Here is a 14,052-nt window from a genome sequence, read left to right on the forward strand (position 1 = left end):
AGAAGAAGAAGAAAAAGAAGGTGTTCAAAGGAGGTAACATCTGAGCAAAGACCAGACAGTAAAGCCAGTGAGCCAAGTAGATATTTGGGAAAAGCAGATTCCAGATAGCTGAACCAGTAGCTAAAGCAAAAGTCCCAAAGTAGGAACATGACTGATATGTTTTTGATAGAGCAAGGAGACCAGTGTGCAAAGAGGCAAACTGGTAATAGGAAATAAGGTCAAGAAGGTAAGGGACAAAGGGGAGTGGTTTGGGCAGATTATAAAAAGTTTTGTGGGCTACTGTAAGGACTAGATTTTCTCTGAATCAAAAGAAGAGCCACTGCAGTGCTCTGAATAAGGAAGTGACTGGGACTGTCTTAATTTGCAAAAGACTAGCTCTCGCTACTGTATTAAGACTATCGGGAAGGACTAAGGTAGAATGGGGACACCTGAGTAACCTATTTAAACAGTATTTATGACAGTAGTAGCTTGCATCAAGGTGATAGTAGTGGAGAGGACGAGGCACTGTAAAATTCTGGATATATTTTGATGATATAGAAAAAACAGGTTGTCCTGAAACTATGGATGTGAAGAGTCACAGAAAAAGCAAAGTCCAGGATAACTCGAAGATTTCAGCCTGAGCTACTGGGAGGAGGAGTGGCTACTGACAGATAGAAATGGGGCAAGTCTATGTGTAGAGTAGGTACTGGGGAGATGTTTAGGAGTTTAGTTTGGAAATGCTGAGTTTGATGTATATCATTAGACATTTAGGTAGAGATGTTGAAGAGGCAGCTGTACACAGGAGACTAGAATTAGTTTGGTTGTTGCTGGCATTTACATGGTATTTAAAGCCATGAGACTGAGTAAAATTACGAATGAAGTGATAGGAAAAACAAGACAACAAAAAGCAAGGACTGAGCCCTGGGTTCTTCAACAAACGAGGTCTGAAAGGAGAATTACAAGGGGCCAGGAAGGAGGTAGAAGATAAGCAGGGGGTGTGTGGTATACTGGAAAGCAAAGAAGAAAGTGTTTCAAGGATAAGGGAACAAACAGCCCTGTCAAATGCTGCTGATAGACCAAGTAAGATGAACAGAATCAATGGCATATGGCATTTGATAACATGGAAGTTACTGGAGAACATGAGCCATTCAGCAGGAATGGGGCAGGCAAAAGCCTGATCGGAGTGGGTTTGGTGTAGTATACGAAAGGGAAGAATTTGGCATTACCAAGTACGGACAACTCTTTCAAGGAATAATGCTGCAAAGGAAACCCCAAAAATGGGGAAACAGGTGGTGAGGAGTGGATCAAGATTTTTGTTTTTAAATACTGGGAGAAATAATAGCATGTCTGTTTGCTGATAGACATAATTCAATAAAGGAAAAACATGATGTGGAAGGAGAGAAGCTGAATTAATGTCCTTGAGCACATGGGCAAGGATGGGATCTAGTACAAAAGCAGACACAAGAACATGAACAGTTAACCTAAGTAATAAGCAGGAAGACAGCATGTACTGACACAGATGTTGGTAGGAACACAGGGTGCTGGAAGTCTGTGTAAGTTTTCTGATTGCTTCTATTTTGTTAGCAAAGCAGGAAGCAAGGTCACGTATGAGCTAAAAGTGAGGATGGGAAAAGAGATTAGAAGGTTTGAAAAAGAGAAGATATGAAATAGTCATACGGGAATAGGAGAGTGAACAGACTAAGAAAACACAGTGCAACCAACAGGCAGCATCAAGGGTCCCCTTGAGTAAAGTGGTCAGGTATCGTTGTGTGTTTTCTTCCAGCTATACTAAGTTGCATAATGGCAGGTACAAAGCAGAGAATTGGTTTTACATAGGCCTGTGTTTCTACCAAACAAGCAAAGAGCAAGGAAGTGGATCCAAAGGAGTGATTAAAATGATAAACTGTGGGTGCCTGGGTGGCTCAGTTGGTTGAACGTCTGACTTCGGCTCAGGTCATGATCTTACAGTTCTGTGAGTTTGAGTCCTGCATCAGGCTCTCTTCTGTCTTCCTCTCTCTCTGCCCCTCCCCTGCTCACGTGCATGCGCTCACTCTCTCAAAACTAAATTAAAAAAAAAAAATTAAAAAAGATTAACCATGAAATTTCAGCCGGGTTAAGAAGGGGAGTGAAAATATCAAGAGCACGAGTGGCAGGGAAACAATAACAGGATCGATACAATGGAGATTACGCTGGGGTCAAAAAATGGTTGGGGCTGAGATATTAACCAGAAGGAGTGAGCTACAAAAACAGAAAGTGGGGTCACAAAATAGAACACATAAAATTGTAACTACGTAAGGACTGCAGTTACTGACAAGGCAGAAGGGTGTCACTACGGGAGTGAGTGACTGAGATAGGATAGACGAGCACTGGAGGAAAGGTCTAGGAATGAGAGGCCAGGATATTGGAAAGATCAGTTATGTACATTTTTTTCAATTTCAATATAAAGACTGAGGCAGTACTGAAGAGAGGGGCAATGAACCTGGAGCTAAAATAATTGAAGAATGAAGAGGAATGATCTGGAGGTCACGGATAGCAATTATACTATCAACAGTTAATAACCACCATGAGGGGTAATGGATTATATAATCTGAGGATTTTTAGGGAGGAGGAGGAAGGGAGAAGAGTCTGAAAGCAGCAAGGAGTTGCACGGCAGACATCTTTCCCACCTCTAGAAACACTGATTAGAAGGGCTATAGAAAACAAGACCCACAACTGCACAGTGCAAAAAGTCAGCTTTCCAGAAGAGCAAGGAAGTGAAGGAAATGTTTAAGAACAGGTTGAGACCGGACTCTGCAGATGAAGGACTGTAAATTCCAGTGGGCACAGTAGAAGGGTATAAAGAGTTAGGAGGGATTTTTAGTGTTTTGTTTTGTTTTGTTTTTTAAAAAGACATATATAGACCCTTTTATGAACTGGAGTGCAGGCAATTAAAGGTGGGCTGGAAGTCTGGAGGTTCTGTGGCTACCGATATTCTTGAACACACAGGACCCCTGATACACTCATTCCCATGCTTCTCTAAGAAATGGAAATTGCTGTGTCAAAATGTTTTTGCTTTAAAATTAAAATGGTTCTACTGACTTACTCAACGTAGGAGTTTCCACTACAACCTTGTCACTACACACTAGCAAAACTTTTTCACTTTTGCCAGTATGACGGCAAACAAAATATCGCCGTTTTACTTTGCACTTCTCTACTGGTGGGGCAGAGCATTAGCTGTATTGAGATTCTCTTTTGTGAAAATAAAAAAAAAAATCTTTTTAATGTGTATTCATTTTTGAGAGAGAGAGAGATCATGAGCGAGGGAGGAGAGACAGAGGGAGACACAGAATCCGAAGCAGGCTCCAGGCTCTGAGCTGTCAGAACAGAGCCTGACGCGGGGCTCGAACTCACAAACCGCGAGATCATGACCTGAGCTGAAGTTGGACGCTTAACCAAGACTGAGCCACCCAGGCGCCCCTCTTTTGTGAATTTGGCTGTTAAGAAACGGAGTTGTCTTCTCTTTTTTTTTTTAATGTTTGTTTATTTTTGAGAGGGACAGAGAGAGTGACTGGGGGAGGGGCAGAGAGAGAGGGAGACACAGAATCCAAAGCAGGTTCCGTGCTGTCAGCACAGAACCCAACACGGGGTTCGAATTCACAAATCACGAGATCATGACCTGAGCCAAAGTCGGACACTCAACCAACTGAGCCACCCAGGTGCCCCTTCTTCTCTTTTCTTAATGGTTTATAGTGCTTAGAAAGAAACTTTTTCTAATTCATTCCGCTCTTAATGATTCACACAAATGTTACAAATTCCTTGTTTCAAATCTTCCTATGGCTCATGCTAGGCCCAGTAGGTTATCTCTTCCTCAAATCCCTCTACTATCTACTAGAGACATTTAAGGCCCACCAGTCTTACTGGTCAAACCCATTAGTTTCCATACTATGACTGTTTTTGCACTACGTTTGAAGTGGTTTGGCCCACAGAGCAGAAAATATTTACTGTCTAGTCCTTTACAGAAAAAGTTCAAGGGCTCCTGCTCTGTATCTTTTAGGGCCCCTGAACTGCTTGCAGTTTCAAGAACACGGTAGGTCCTTATCGTTGCTGACAGTGTCTGAAGCGCTGCTCCTATTCCCTGCATGAACTCTATTACTAGCCCTGCTAGATACGGCCACAGATTTGTAAAGCTGTAACTACACTTTGTTACACTTTTTTCTTCACATCTCTCTCTCAAGTAGTATGTAAATCCCTAAATGACAAGGGACAGTCCCAGCACTAAAAAATTTAGTAAATGAATAAATGGCACACAAAATCAATCCTTCATAATTTGCCATCTTTCTCATCATTTTCCTGTTTTCCTATGCTCCAGCTAAAAGTAACTATTTTTACTTTTATGTCATTATTTTTCAAAAATACTATTTTTAATGACAGCATAGTGATCAATTTTCTAAGTGTTTCTTTATAGTTTTGGTGGATACCACCTATTCCTAATTGTTTATTTATTGAGTACGGTCACGATTTGGTGAAGTATTTCTCTGCTCTAATCCCTTCCTTAGTAAAGACAAAAGCAATGGAAACTTGGCCTTTCTGGGATGGACCATTTTATCTATGACAGCCACTTCTACACCTGAGGATTAAGAGGCTCTGCTGAATATTATTTTATTAAAGGCTTCAGAGTCCTTCACGGTCAACTATAAAATGCAGTTAACTTTTTCCCTTCACTTTTCAGCATATAATTAATTCCCTACAGCTTGTAGTCTTATTCTCCTTAACTGGACTATCTTTTATTATTGCTATTTTTTTTGTTATTTCTCTACTAAGACTTTAGTTTGGCAGGGGTTTTACTAAGTTTATTTTTCAATTTGGTTTAATAGGCCATTGTCACTTTTTTTTTTTTTCATGTTTTATTTATTTTGAGAGAGAAAGTGTGTGTGAGCAGGGCAGAGACAGAGAGAGAGAGAGAGGGAGACACAGAATGTGAAGCGGGCTCCAGGCTCTGAGCTGTCAGCCCAGAGCCCAACATGAGGCTCAAACTCAGAAGCCGTGAGATTATGACCTGAGCCAAAGTCAGACGCTCAACTGACTGAGTCACCCAGGCCATTGTCACTTTTTATACAGATCTCCCAAATTTGACGGATTTGTTTTTTCTTCCCCTATCTGTGTTGAGGTCATTACAAAGAGTGTTTCACCACAAATACTTTCTGCATTCATTTTAGAAACCATTCAGGTACACCTCATTACATTTCTTTCAGGTAAGGATATTTTTTCCTTTTGTAAAATATATGCAGATAGTTAAGGCCTCTCTGGTTTAACTTTGTAATTTACCCATTCATTACCTCCAGCTCAAGTTTACTATCTTCATAATGTGTAGATCCACTAAGTTATAGTGAATAATAAGATTCATCACAAGGTTCTGTATTTATTCAATGTGTACATATTCATAAGATTCTGAATATGTGTATTACATGAAATTTTACAATTAAAGGATATGAGCTTTGCAATCAGGTAGATCTAGATTCAGATTCAGCCTTGAACATTCTGAGTCCATGGGCAAAGTACTTGCTTATCTACAGGTAACTCCCAAGTGTAACAAAGAACTATGATACCGAGCAGCATGTATATAAAAGTAAAAAACTATGATAAATACCTACAAATAATGCCTGGTATAGTATATGGAAAAAATGTTATTTCACTCCCTCTTCCTTCCCATCTCAAGCAATAAGGGCAATAAATGCTGTGCTCCTCAGTTTTAAGTCCATTATTAAATTTTCTTAAGTAAAAATAATATGGGAGCTTTGGATATTCATATACTCCAACCCAGTATTTTCCCTTTGGAGAATCTATCTTAATGAAATAAGCTAAAACACAGAAGCTGTCTGATGTACAAGGATGTTCATTGTAACGTTTCTTAGACTGCCAAAAAAAAAAAAAATTAGAAACTTGCTAACTGTCCACTAGGACATTGTTTAATTATGAGAAAATCACATTATGAGGTCATTTTTAAAAAATGCTCACAGGGGCACCTAGGTGGCTCAATTGGCTGAGTGTGTTCAGCTCTTGATTTTGGCTCAGGTCATGATCTCATGGTCATGAGTTTGAGCCCCGTGTGGGACTCTGTACTGACAGTGAGGAGCCAGCTTGGGATTCTCTCTCTCCTCCTCTGTCCCTCCAATGCTCATGTGCACTCCTATCTCAAAATAAATAAATAAACTTATAAAAAGAAAATTTTAAATAAAAAAAAAATTTTAAGTGCTAACAAATTAACAGGAGAAAATGCTAATGTTGCTAAGTGAAAAAGCAGAATGCAAAGCTATTCATGGGTCGCCTGGGTGGCTCAGTCGGTTAAGCGTCCGACTTCAGCTTAGGTCATGATCTCACACTCTGTGAGTTCGAGCCCCGCGTCGGGCTCTGTGCTGACGGCTCATAGCCTGGAGCCTGTTTCAGATTCTGTGTCTCCCTCTCTCCCTGCCCCTCCCACTCATCCTCTGTCTCTCTCAAAAATAAATAAACATTGGGGCGCCTGGGTGGCTCAGTCGGTTAAGCGTCCGACTTCAGCTCAGGTCACGATCTCACAGTCCGTGAGTTTGAGCCCCGCGTCGGACTCTGTGCTGACGGCTCAGAGCCTGGAGCCTGTTTCAGATTCTGTGTCTCCCTCTCTCTCTGACCCTCCCCTGTTCATGCTCTGTCTCAAAAATAAATAAACATTAAAAAAAATTTTTTTAAAAAGCTATTCATATAGTAAAGTCTCAACTATGTAAAAATCAAATAAACTGACAAAAAATATTGAAAGGAAATATATCAATGGGTTTACAGTAATTATCTCAAAGTCTAGATATTAGTGATTATAATTTGATGGGTTATTTTCTAAAATATCAATGATCATGATGATAATAGCAGTTATTATTTATGGAGTGTTTACCACATCAGGCCCCGTTCTAAGAGTTTACCAAATTAATTCAGTTAATCCTCACAGCATTGTGAGATGAAAAAACTGAGGCACAGTGAAATGAAGTAACTTGCCCAGGTCCACACATAATTTCAGAAGGTGCCAACATTTGAATCCAAGAAGTCTGGCTCTAGAGCTCCTGTTCCTAACCGCTACATTTGAAGATTTGCTTTGCTTTTAACTATTAAAAAGGCAAATGTCAACTCCAATCTTGTGGTCCTTCAGTTAGCAGCTTTGTTTTAGCTCTAGGCATTCTTTTAGTTCTGAGTTCAACTATTTGCTCTGCCATCAGGTGCCATTTTGGAACAAGATGTACCTACCATTCCTGTATGGGTTCTATCCACTCCAGAAAATTCCAAGACAAATCTGCATCCCTATTTCCTTCCTGTTCCAATATCTCATTTAATCACTGAGACTCATTTAACCATTCTTAGTTATTACACCCACTTTCAGTACTTCAAAGAATTCTAGTAAGGAGGTCCTGAGGCAACCAAATGAACAGAGGCTTCTAGAAACTCTCCTACACCAACACCCAACCATAGAACTACAAATCTATACAGTTACCACTATACCTGTCCTCCATCATAAAGTTCACCCTGCAACCCAGGAGACTCCTTTCACCTGCCAACACTCACTAGATATCTGCTGCGACACTGGCTGAACGGGACCGATTAAGAAAGACTCCCAACATTTGGGGAATTTTTTGTCTCTGATCCCGATTTTTGAAGATGGCATTATTCTCCACTGTTTTTGAAAACAATCATCAGTTAATCAATCACTTTCATTCTTTCAGCTTTCTCACCCGTTTGCTGGTAGACCAAACTGTTTTTCTGGGAGAAAGACCTTTTTGGCACCAGTATAAATTCAAGTATCAACTCCAGGAAAAAAGTCACAATTTATACTCCAGGCAATAAACGTAACTCCCACTTACTGCTGTGTTCCTCTCTGCGGTTTACATTTGATAAATTTATTTCATGACTTGTTACTTGTTTTGCCTTCCTTTATTAGTCAAATTTCTTTTAAAAACAGTATTTGCAGATTCTGACATGGATAAAAGCAAGCAATTCTTCTAAATACAGTACATTTACATTTCAGTGAAGTTCATTTACAATATTTAGAAAACTTGAGCTCATGTGATGGATTTAACGTTATATAAAAAAGAAAAACTAGTCATAAAAACAATGAATACAGTATCAAGTGTTGATAATGGAAATATTTACAACGAGAATCATGTGTATTTTTTTCCAAAATCTTACCCTGCTCATAATATATTTTGGTAATAAGCTTGATTACTTTAAAACATTTTTATAGGTATTTCTGTGGGAGGAATTTAATAATTCCCTGAATGCCTGGGACAAAAATGTAACCTCAAGGGTGACCCAGGTGGGGCCCTTTTAGGAAAAACAAAATGGAGCACTAGTAGTTCATTAGGCTAACATTAACTAAGGTGATGTAAAAACTGGACTGGTAAACTGTTAGGCATTTATGAATGCATATGCTGGGGAGTAAAAGAGAAATCTGCACCTTCAAACTAACATTCCCCTTTTGCGGCTGCAAGTTTTCAAGTTGGTGGAGTCATTGTTCAAGAAGAAAGGTGTGCAGGGCAGGGTACAAGTGGAAAACAAAATCGTTTCTCCCCCAAGACTGAATACTTCCCTGCTTCAGTAAGTGGAACTTACTTGCCATTCTAGTGTGAAAGCTTTGATACAAAAGGGAAAGTTAAAATCTAAAAGGAACTTTTGTTACCCTAAATGAAAATAAGCCTTTCAAGGATAGCCATTTTACAACCTTGTATTTCCAAATACCGATTAGACAATACAACTTGTTTTTTTATAGACATCTTTTCTTAGGCTAAAAAAATTACCATTTATAAACTCATCAATGAAGTCATCACTGTTTCAAGGTAGGATTGTTATGAAGCTTCTTAAAACAACTGTCAAAACCAATTTGTGAATCCCGCCAAGTTTAAATTTCTACATCCAAATCTGTTGATGGACCAAACTAATTAGTGATTAAGAAAACGGACTTAGATTTAGGTAGCAAGCAGTCCTTGCCACATCCAGCTGGTTTTTACATCAGTAGACAAATAGGCGATCATTTTTAAAGGAAGAAAGCCTTTTCTTAATTGCGGTAGCTGGTCTGCTCCTCGGCAGCTGTTCCCTGTCGCGTGTTCGCGTGGGAGAAGTACAAAAGGGTGGAAGTGAAAAAAACACAAGCCCACGCAAAGCCCGTGCAGTTACTAACATTAAAGTTATGTAAATATGTCGTGAGGCCAAGAGGCCACAAGGGGCAAGAACCGCCCAGAGAAAGCGATCCGCCCGAGCTCAGTGTGGAGAGGAAGGCGTGTGCGGGCCTGGGACACCCGGGCAAAGGGGAACGGGCGGGGGACAAACACGGGCCATCCCGGGCAGAGGCAGGCAGTGCCCCAAAGCGCCGAGAACGGGCAGAAGCAGCTGTCCTGGCCCAGCGACTGCGGCGCCAAGGCCCTCAAACGCCGCGGTATAACAGCTCCCCGGCGAGAAGACGCTCCCCTCCTCGCCGCTCTTACTGGCCCCCAGGCCGACCTCGGACACCTGAGGAGGCGCTGCCCGACCGCCGCCGGCGTCCCGCCGGACAGCTGTTGGGCTTAGAACCGCGCCGCCGCCGCCGCCGGGCTCCAAACGGCCGGGAGGGCGGCGGGTCGGGCGCCTCTCCCCGCGGCCCCTCAGGCAGCTTCGGAACAGCCTGCCTCCGCTCCCGCCCTCCAGTCAGGGGCCGCGCACCCTCACGCCACCTACCCGGTCCCACACCATCCCAGAGGCCTCCGGCGCTCGGGCCCTCTGCCGAAGCGGCGCTGCCTCCCGTCCGGGGCCTGAAATGGCTGCGGAACAAAGAGAATCTGGGCTCGGACGAGCGCTGGTCCGATTGGCCGGGGGGCGGGGCCCGCCGCGGGAACGTTCGGCGGCGGTCGCCTAGGCAACGGCGGCGCGGCGGGGAAAACCGCGGCCTGGGCCTGCTAAGTCCGCTGACCTGCGGTCGGCGGCGCGCGCCAGCGGTGGCTCAAGCCGCGCTGCAGCCGGCTGCTCTGCGCCGTGAGGCCTGGACCAAAAATGGCCCTGCAAGTGTGGACGCTTAGGGGCTGTCCAGGGCCTCCTAAGCGTGACGACCCTACCCCAGACGAACTTCCATACTTCCGGATAATCTCCAAAGTGACAGCCCTGCCCCGGGAGCCTATTTAACACGGAACATGCCGCATATCCCCCAATAATACAGTTCCAACGTTGCTGGTAAAAAACAGGAACGACTTCAGTAGATGGATATGGGCAGAGGGCTGCCTGTGAATGTTGCATGATTGACTTTTGAGGTATGCTGTATCTAGCATGTCAACTGCTTTCTATGCAAAATTAAAGGATTTATAAAATTAAGTTTTACATGTCCAGGTGTATGTTAAAACCAGTGTCTTCCTTTTAGAAATAAGAAGCTCTCCTCTTTGTAAGCAGCCATCATGAGAAATTAAAATGCCTTCTGTTTTCTAAACAGAGCGTAATCCAAAATGGGAGACATAGATGTTTTTATACTCAATTATAATAATGGTAATGAACTGATAAATAACAGTTCCTTTCCCCACATTATTCTTATATATAAATTTCCTATGTATTATTATTTTAAATTTGCATACCTAGATGATCATTATAACCCATGGTGATGATGCTGCTGATAATATCCTTCCTCATAAGATCAACGTGTGTAAAATGCCAGCAGTTTTTACTGTCCTGTTTGTAAATGCTGTATATATTATGTTTTGAAAATGTGTAGCAGTTGTTGCCTTCCAGGCTTATTGGAGGTAAAATTATAGTACCAATACTAGAAAGTTTTTTTTATTTACATTGATAAAGCTTATTTGATTTACATTGATAAAGCAAGTAACAAACTTGCTAATAGTTTTCATTTGCAACAAGTCATTTTACAAAACAATTTATTTCACTTAAATTTTGAATCTAGAAGGACTATTTTTTATCATTAGGAAATGGAACATACGAAGCAAAAATATTTTACATAACTAAGACACTCATAATTAGGATTCCAACATTTTCTAATGTTAATTTGATAGCAGTTGGATACAGGAGCACGCACCAAAAGAGGCCTCCAGATAGGAGTATATTACTAAGAAAACAACTTAATGTAAACCTTCCGAAATGTAGTTTAGTGTATCTGCAGGAAAATTTACCCAGAATACATATATTTATCCAAATAACAAAAAGAGCTTATTTCTGCATTTGAAAAGTCCCATCATGGGACTTTTTTGGGACATCAAGGGAGCCTTGATCCTTGCAAATCAGGGGATGTGTGGTTTCTGCAATTTACTTTGCTAAGGAAAAACAACAGCAATACTTTTTAAATGTAAAGGTTTAGCAAATCATGACAGATGCAAAGAACTACTGACAAAGCAATTAGTCAGGAATTCACCTGAATAATACCTTGGAAGAAAATGAAATTAATTTTAAAAGGTGAAGTATTATTTAGTGTATGTAAGAGGATTTATTGACCAAAATCTTTTGAAATAAAAAAATACTGATCATCAAATGTTGTGAAATTGAGCCTAAGAAAATTAAATATCCACACTTTTATGAAACTTAAATGAAAGTGCATTAAAATTTAGTATGAATAGCTCTGTACTGAATGAAGAGCTGCTTGCACGTATAGCCTTTTTGTCTCTACGTTCTAGGTTAGATTAAAAATACATGTTTTAAACAGTAAATCTTCTTACCATTAAGAAGGGCTTATTAACATGGCTTATTTTATTTTACTTTTCCTGTTACCTGTTAATCCTTTGCACAGTGTGCACATGAAATAGCAGCTACCCAGCAGTGTTTTCTCTTTAGACCCGAATACAAAGCAGCAAAGCTCATGTAGTAAAACTTTGTCCGTATTTTTTAAGGACGTACACTTAAATTAAACACAGTAAATGCCTTAGATTTTAACCCCCAACCCTACTACAGATACCTTATATTTAAATTTTCTGCACTAATTCTTTTTTTACGTGAACAAATTGGTGAGGATAAAAATCAAAGAATGGTAGAAATTACAAAATACATTGAGAAACCTACCTATAAGCTTTCCCCTCGGAAGGAAAAGATGCTCACTCTGTCAGATGTAGCATTGTCAAACAAGCATGAAACTGGGAGGCACAGGGCTTGTATGCGGATACTGGCTTCACCACTTCTGAATGCTTCCAATTCAGTCTTTCTGAGCTTCACTTCCTTGTCTTAAACAGGATTAAATAAAATAAAGTATATTAAGAGCTCATTAGCAGAGTGCCTGGCAGATAGTTAGAAGGCGATAAAAGATACTATTAATAGATGTTAATACATATGAAAGAACAGATGTTTGAGAAGGAGGAACGGTGATTGAATAAAAATTACAAGTTTGAAAGTCCAAAAATTGTTAAATATTTTAATAGGCCATTGTTGGTGAGCATATAGAAACACAGTAAAAGAAGTAAAATAATCTTTTAGATACAGGTGATCTTAAAAAACAGAATGTTTCTGAGTAATGTTCCCACCTTACACTTCTGAAAGATGTGAGAATTCTCATTATATTCTTTAATAGTAGACAGTTTAAGGAATTGCCTTCCATTGAAACATCTTCAGACTGACATCAAGGGAAAAAAAATTTTTTTAAGTGATATTTAGAAGAATGTAATTCAAATTTCAAAAGAGGACAGTGATAGTCAATAGTTAGAAATGTGTAAATAATCTATAGGCATTTTCCTTTGAAGCAAACCCCCTATATATTTTGAATGTACAAAAAAGATAAATTAGAGAGTTATTAGGGAGTTAAAAGGATTAACTTCAAAGTTCCTTTAACTATTAATATCCCCTAATGATTAAAATATGATTCTATTTATGAAAAGGTCTACTTAGACTTCTACTTCTGGGAAGATGGAGTAGACCTACTTTCGCCCTATTCCTCCCAGTAGGTACAACTAAAAACTCTAAACATTACATATAAAACAAACATAAGGAGACTTTGAAAGATGGAGAGAAGGCAGGCCAGCCGGTGCCCTCAGGACTGAAGGAACAACACGCTAGTTAGTTCCTCGGGGTTTTGTTTTTGCCTCATATATCCCAGACTTGAAACTGAAGGAGCTGGTAACCTGGAAATGCCAATGGTTCAGACACACCAAAAAAATCCCCCACAAAATACTGCTCTCTTTAGCTGAAGAACCAGGAAAGAGTATGAGAGATAAAACAAAAACAAAAACATTTAGACAGTAACTGCTAAAACTAAGGAAAAGTGGAAACTACAGAAAAAAATCATGGATCCCCCTTCCCCTCGTTCCCCAACTCAAGTCAGCAAAGACCTAGTGGAAAGCCCAGACTCCCACCCTCACCAGACTATATAACAAGGTGCCCCAACCCTACCTCCCATCCTCTGCTGTCAGAGAAGCTAAGTAGGCAGCCCAGACTTTCATCCCTGCTGGCCAGTAATGTGAGACAGAGACAGAGACTTTCTTCTTGGGTGTCAGTGGAGGCCAATGGAGGAACTTAGACTACTCTCCAACCTGGCAGTATTGAGGTGGAACCTGCTGCCCACCCCTACTTCCTCTTCCGGTGCTTTGTCAGAAAAAGCCAGCTAAAACAATATTTAAATAAGATCCAAAGTCTTATAACATGATACCCCAAATGTTTAGGTCTCAGTTGAAAATTGCTCATCATATCAAGAACTAGAAAGATCTCAAACTGTATTAAAAAAGACAACTAATTGGGGTGCCTGGGTGGCTCAGTCGGTTAGGTACCTGACTCTTGATTTTGGCTCAGATCATGATCTCATGGTTCGTGAGATCAAGCCCAGGGTCTGGCTCCACGCTGACAGCACAGAGCCTGTTTAGTATCCTCGCTCTCCATCTCTCTCTGCCTCTCTCTCTCTCTCTCTCTCTCTCTCTCTCTGTCTCTCAATAAATAAACTTAAAAAAACAAAAGACAACTAATAGATTTCAAAACCAAGATGACAGAGATGTTAGAATTGTCTGACAAAGATTTTAAAGCAGACATAAAACACTTTTGACCAACTACAAAAACACTTGAAACACAGGGAAAAAGGGGCGCCTGGGTGGCGCAGTTGGTTAAGCGTCGGACTTCAGCCAGGTCACGATCTCGCGGTCCGTG

At 40.6% G+C, this 14,052-nt stretch overlaps 1 protein-coding gene across 3 annotated transcripts in view; it reads right to left on the reverse strand.

Annotated features, from left to right (window-relative positions):
• TNPO1 (transportin 1) overlaps window positions 1–12,117 on the reverse strand; it is a 99,076-nt gene extending 86,959 nt beyond the window's left edge. Inside the window, exon 1 of one of the 3 annotated variants that reach the window (XR_009261782.1) lies at window positions 9,682–9,801. Coding sequence is in view for 1 of the 3 variants with exons in the window: in XM_058729922.1 (XP_058585905.1) it covers window positions 9,682–9,696 (15 nt within the window). In the remaining 2 variants the exon portion in view is untranslated. Of the gene's footprint in view, window positions 1–9,681; window positions 9,802–11,991 lie in introns of those variants that run through there. The other 2 variants (XM_058729930.1, XM_058729922.1) reach the window with 2 other exon arrangements.
• Window positions 12,118–14,052: the final 1,935 nt, after the last annotated feature.

Source organism: Neofelis nebulosa, chromosome 1 (genome assembly GCF_028018385.1).
Source record: "Neofelis nebulosa isolate mNeoNeb1 chromosome 1, mNeoNeb1.pri, whole genome shotgun sequence".
NCBI classification, from domain to species: Eukaryota; Metazoa; Chordata; class Mammalia; order Carnivora; family Felidae; genus Neofelis; species Neofelis nebulosa.